The 5,951-nt window shown below is 33.4% G+C and overlaps 1 protein-coding gene across 1 annotated transcript; it reads left to right on the top strand.

Moving 5' to 3' along the window:
* Positions 1-218: 218 nt before the first annotated feature.
* Positions 219-1,116, top strand: LOC114405013 (kinesin-like protein KIN-12F). The gene is made up of 2 exons (XM_028367713.1): positions 219-621; positions 934-1,116. Exons 1-2 carry the CDS (start codon positions 403-405, stop codon positions 1,114-1,116), a joined length of 402 nt encoding a protein of 133 aa, XP_028223514.1. The 5' UTR covers positions 219-402.
* Positions 1,117-5,951: the final 4,835 nt, after the last annotated feature.

Genomic DNA, 5,951 nt, shown 5'->3' with positions numbered 1-5,951 from the left:
ATGAACATAAGCTTTGTAACTCAAGTTCTGAAGGGTGGAGGGGGGACTGAGTAGAAAGTTAAAGGGCTTAAGAAGTGCAGCGTTAGTCATTACTGAATCTTGCAAGAAGGACTGTGCTGAAAATGAAAAAGAAATTCTCCTATTGACCTCACAATTGAGTGAAAAAACATCTACTATGACACAACTGAAGGAGCATTTGACTATTTTTATTTAGATCCGCTTTCTGTTGAAGAACATATAGTTGACCTGACTGACTTACAGTTGGTCAAAAGTGGATATGATACGAAAGACCTGAAATCAAGAAAAGTTGGCAAGAATGTGCTTGAAAGAGATGCTACTATTAGGCTTTTGAGAAAAGAAATCGAATGTGCTCTTGAAAGCTTAAAAGAAGTGCAATATGAGATGGCCAGATTACATGAAGAAAAAAAAGAGATGTCAGTGTCTGAAAAGAAGAGTCGGCAAAGCATAGAGTGCCTCACAAATCACATACTTTTCCTGCAAGAAGCTATGTATCACTTTGAGGAGAAATCTAAAGTCAAGATTGATGTACTCAGTCACAAACTTAGAGGCCTGGAGAAACCTCTGAAAGAAGCCAGCTCCCATTGGTACCAAAGGAAAGAGGTACAGCGTTGAACCTCTGTTTTCATTTTTCCTCTATTCCATTCTCTAAAAGAAGAAATTTGTGTTTGTTTTATGTCATTCTTAGTGTTGATTGTGCATTTACTTGTTTTTTTTTGTTGTCATTAACTTTCCCCATTCCCCATTGATGTTGATTTGTTGACTGAATAGTGTTAAGACAATGCTTCTAGGAATATGGCTAGAATACTTTTGGGGGTTGAATTAGGCCCGATTCATTTATAACAATAGTGTTAAGACATGCTGATAGACACTTGTTGACTGAATAATGTTAAGACAATGCTTTTTTCTTTGTAGTCACTTGAACTTGAAGTTGGAGAGGCAACGATCATTCAAGCTCAGAAAGCTCAAGAGGCATCTTTTATTCTTGCTAAATTTGAAGAAGCACAAGATACAATGAGAGAAGTAGATATTATGATCAATGGATTGGTGATAGCTAATGAGCCAATGAAGATAGATATAGAAAGAGTGAAAGACTGAGAAATGACTTCACTCAATGAGAAGGCTACATTAGTCAGCAATATTGAAAGCTTACAAACTACTGAAACAGTTACTGAAAAAGAAAGTAGTGGCCATTGAATGTGAGGCCGAATTTTTTATGGCAGATTGGTATGCCAAAGACTTTGAATCAGTTACCATTTGATTCATGTAGCCAATCTCATTTAGTGGAAAAAGGCTTCGGCTTCTGTTGTTATTTATAATCTTTGATGCCATGAGCCACTCTTTGTCTTTCTTGGTGGCATAATAGTTGAAATTCTTTTTACCTTAACCATTATCACTATTTTTAAATAAGGAGTAAATCTGTAAATGGCTATTAATTTATTATTTTTAATTTGAAAACATAACCTTACTCTTATAGTATAAAAAAAGCTTCTATTTTATTTTGATTTGATATAGAATTCTAAACATATAAAGAACCCTTGTCACCTAATTCAATATATTTTTCCTTGGGAAAAGAAAGTGGCCTAGGCCCAACCAAAATTGAATTCTTCTACGGACTTAATTGGCTCAAATATCTCTGTAAATATAGAAGATGATTACAAAGTTAGGAGGATAAGAAATCCTCCTTTATAAGTAAAAAAATAATATGAAAACAGAGATCCAAGAATCAATGAAGCTAAGCTACCCAATATCCCAACATATCTGTAAGAAAAACCCTTGTAAAATGGTTGTGTACTCCATGTAACTTACTCTTGTTTTTTTTAAAAGTATGACATAGAAATCTTGAAGCTATGTAATAAAATAGACAAATTTGAAACAAGGAACAAATAAAATTCCAATAGAAACACAAAAACAAATAGAAGCTATGTAATAAAATCAGTTTCCAAGATTCATTAATGAAATTGCTACTATGACTACCAAGAATATAGACAGTAAATAGGAATATCTACATTTCCATCTATTAATTAACACTAACGAGAAAAGAAAGTTCTACATGCATATCTAGTAATATAGGAAATTCAAAAATCAAGCAAAGTAAGCCCACAACAGTGGCAGTGGTTGAATAGAAGCTTGCTATACACACTAAGTTTTCAGATCTCCTATGTAAGTATTAGCCCCCCCCCCCCCCTTCCCTTTCATCCTATTTTCCTTATTTTCTTCAAATTCAGTTTACCAGCATATAAAATTCCAATACTAGATATAAGCTCCACATCAAGCAAGAGAAATTGATTAGAAGCAATCAACTTGGAATTATCAGTCTCGGAATAAAAGAACTGTGACAAGGGTATTTTCTGAACTGAAATGCACTTGTTCCAGACTTCCAGTTTCATTATTTATATTGGAGATGATTTGCCTGAACTATAAAATCAGGTACTTGAATTCTTTTCAGACCAATTCTTATTGTTGAATGTCACCAAGACCTTAATGCTACAACCACTTGTTATGATCAATATTATGTTTTCAACTAGGAGAGCTTCCACAGTCCACATTACTCATACAAATACAAGCCAACAATGCTATAATAGCCCATATATTAATGTAGATAAACGTGAAAAATATTACAATAGCATCATTAACATGGGATTCCAATTCTTTCCCATTACACCTTCTATTAGACAACTTCCGAAGAATATGGTACAAAAGCTATATACCTAAAACCAGTTTCAGACAGAAAATAATGTGACACCCTCAGAAATTAGTAGTGTGAAGAGCTTTGGCATATTTTGCCTGGATGAAATGAAATTTTATATTATTTGGATGGTTTTATACTGTACACTAGATGGAGCAAATGCTAATATGGCAAACCATGGTTTGTACTTTTAGTATTGTCAGTGAAATTAACTTACAGGGTACTCTAGTCTAAGTTGAGGGCCTTAGTTATGATGTTGAGACTCTGTTTTTAAAATATGAAGATAATTGTTAATGAATGATGCTTGTTTTCTTAGTCTTTTGAAAATGATTTTGAAAATCATGGTTTGGTGACCAAAATTATCATGCAGGTATATTTATATCTTTCTGCTATTGGGATGCTTTTGTTGGGAGGAGCATTAGCATGCTATGGTGAGCAACAGCTATTCTATTTTTCCATTCTAAGTTTCAGTAGATTTGAATTTAATTCATTTCTTTTGCTTAAATGGATGTACTGCTTTGTTTGTCTTGTGTGTGGAAATGCATCAGTGTTGAGCAATGCACGAACAAAGGAGCGAAATTGCACAAAAGGAATGAAGTTGATGACTTCAATCAACCATTTTAATTTAAATTTCACTAAAATTAGGATTCTACACTAACTTCTGGAAGGGATTAAAGTCCAACAAATTAAGATTCAACTGTATATGAACAAAGTTGAACATATCAACAAAATATCAAATTAAAAAAACATAACCAATATATCAATATAAATATAGTTTACTAATAAAACACCATATGAACATCAACCACAACTTCAATAAGAAATAGCCACTGACCCATTTGCAGCCCACTCAAAAATGCATCAGCTTCTTCATCAACAAGTCATCAATGACATGCGCATGTCTTCCCTGCAACCACAATTACCAAACATCACCATTAAAAGAAATTACATGGAACCCGCGACCTTTCTTCAACAGTACACGAACCAGTTAACCTAAAACAAGGTTAAAATAAGCTTAACCTAACAAAGTTAGTAACTCACTAACCAATCTCTGTCTTCACGAAACTTCAAGCCGAGAAGTTGGAGCGATGAAGTTGAAGAGGTGAGGTCAATGTCAAAGAAAGGAGCTTCAATGGAAGAAGGGGTAGGGCTTCAATGTCAAAGAGCTGAGGTCAATGTCAAAGAAAGGAGCAAGGTGAAAGGTCTAGGGTTGAAAGCAAGGAGAAACGAACGAGCAAGGTGCAAGGTGAACAAACACGCCAGGGTTCAAACGAAGGAGAAAGCAGAAAGGTCTAGGCTAGGGTTCAAAGCAAGGAGAAAGGTAGCAGAAAGGTATAGGTTCGAACGAAGAAGGAGCAATTGCAAGCAGTTTGGCTTTTTTTATTTTAAGAATTACGACGGTTTTTTTATAAAAACCGGCATAAATTTTTTAAAACATAACATTCTAAGGCGGTTTTCAATAACCGCCTTAGAAAGTGCGTCGTAAAATGCAATTTGTTACACAATAATTACAAAAATGCCACCGCATACCTTTCTAAAGAGGTTCCTCAAATAACCGTCGTAAATCACGTGTCTTAAAAAGCCATTTTTCTAGTAGTGGTGGGTAATTGGATGGGTTTGGAGTTAAGATTGGTTGTGAGCACTATAAGTTTGTGAATATGCATGAAAGAGAAATAGAGAAATAATTGATAGATTGTGTTTAATGATTGAATACAAGACTTGGTATTGTCCTTGATAATAATTGCTTGTTCTTAAATTAGTTGGAGATAATTATCTCATCATTTATTTTTCAATCCTATTTGTCTAGATTCAAAATTCGGAACATAATCAATTAGCTAATTATAAAATTTACCCTATGAACTAATTTCTTACTACAGAACTTTAAACACAAGTACTCACTAGTTATAAATAAAAAAGCCTCACATTCAATTAAAAGCATACTTGGGAAAATGGTGCTCCTTATTCTTTCTAGCATTGAGTATCTCCCAAAACTAACACCAAACTCTAGCAAATATGGAACTACAAGAAGTTCAGGTGTAGCATTTGTAACATAGACTAGTTTCATGGATATATAGGATTTCTGCTTATATTTTTTTTCTCTACATATGTTTGTTGTTGCAATGGTTCCTTTCATGATTCAGTTGGATTATGATTTAATTCCTAATGAGGGGTTAAATTAATCCTGAAATCATGGGGTTACATTAACAATAAAAGAAATCAAACTATTTTAATTTTATCTAGATGTTCAATACAAGTTAACTACTCTTTTTCTAGTGGAGGACAAGTTAACTACTCTAGCATAACATTCATAGATAAATAAAAGATTATGATGTTCAATTTACAAAACCTTATGAAGTTTGGTGCAAAGATTCCAATAGAACCACACTTGTTTTGGTATACATATTTGCAATTGTGGCAGCATAACCTTGATTCTATAGTTTGTGTGATGGGCTAATGGCCGCCATTGCAACTTTTTATGAACTTTTTTTTATCTATGATGTGCTAGGTATCTTGATGTTTAGAGTTAATGTAATAGTTGGTTAGGTGCCTTGTATGGTTTTGCTTCTCATCTTGCAATACCATCATCATAAGGCTAGAATTAAAATCAAAAGCAAAAAAAAAACGATTTGAGTACTCAAATAGCAAAGTTCACACTAACTCAACTCATTTGCATAGTCTATTATTCTATCTTTTGTCTGATTCTGCCTTAGTTGGTTATGCATCCAAATAATAGTCATATCACATGCAGAACTTAATTACAAGTCAAAAGAACAACCATTTAATTTTCATTCATTTTTTGTATGGAAAAGAAATAGATGGTGAACTTAATTTGAATATAAATAACTACCAATGCATGTAAATGAGACTGATTTTGATTTGAATTTAAAAATAATTGCACTCTCAACTACTACTCTTTTGTACTTCCAAAGTATTAATTTTGATATTGTTGGTCAAACTAGAATTTTAAAGCACAAATAGACTGAGCAATAGTTTCAAGAGAGAGAGAGAACAAATACCAAGGCCACTTCCTCCGTTAAGAACACATGACAAAAGGTACTTCTTGGTTCCATTTCTTGCTTCTCATTTTTCTGTTGAATTTTCTATGCCTTAAGAATATTTGTTAATCTTTGGTTCATTTTGATGATGGATTATTCTTCTTGTTGAGTAAAGTTCCCTTTTTTACATTAGGTCTTAGATAATTCATCCATCTCAATCTACAACCTTTCTAACATCTTGCCTGACC

The sequence above is a fragment of the Glycine soja genome, chromosome 3 (assembly GCF_004193775.1).
Source record: "Glycine soja cultivar W05 chromosome 3, ASM419377v2, whole genome shotgun sequence".
NCBI classification, from domain to species: Eukaryota; Viridiplantae; Streptophyta; class Magnoliopsida; order Fabales; family Fabaceae; genus Glycine; species Glycine soja.
The sequence above is the reverse complement of the archived record's forward strand: the minus strand, read 5'-3'. Positions and strand labels throughout refer to the sequence as shown.

Coding starts and splice junctions, on each gene's coding strand:
- LOC114405013 (XM_028367713.1), top strand. CDS start 403: ATGGCCAGATTACATGAAGAAAAAAAAGAGATGTCAGTGTCTGAAAAG. Junction 622..933: donor ATTGGTACCAAAGGAAAGAG/GTACAGCGTTGA, acceptor TTTTCTTTGTAG/TCACTTGAACTTGAAGTTGG.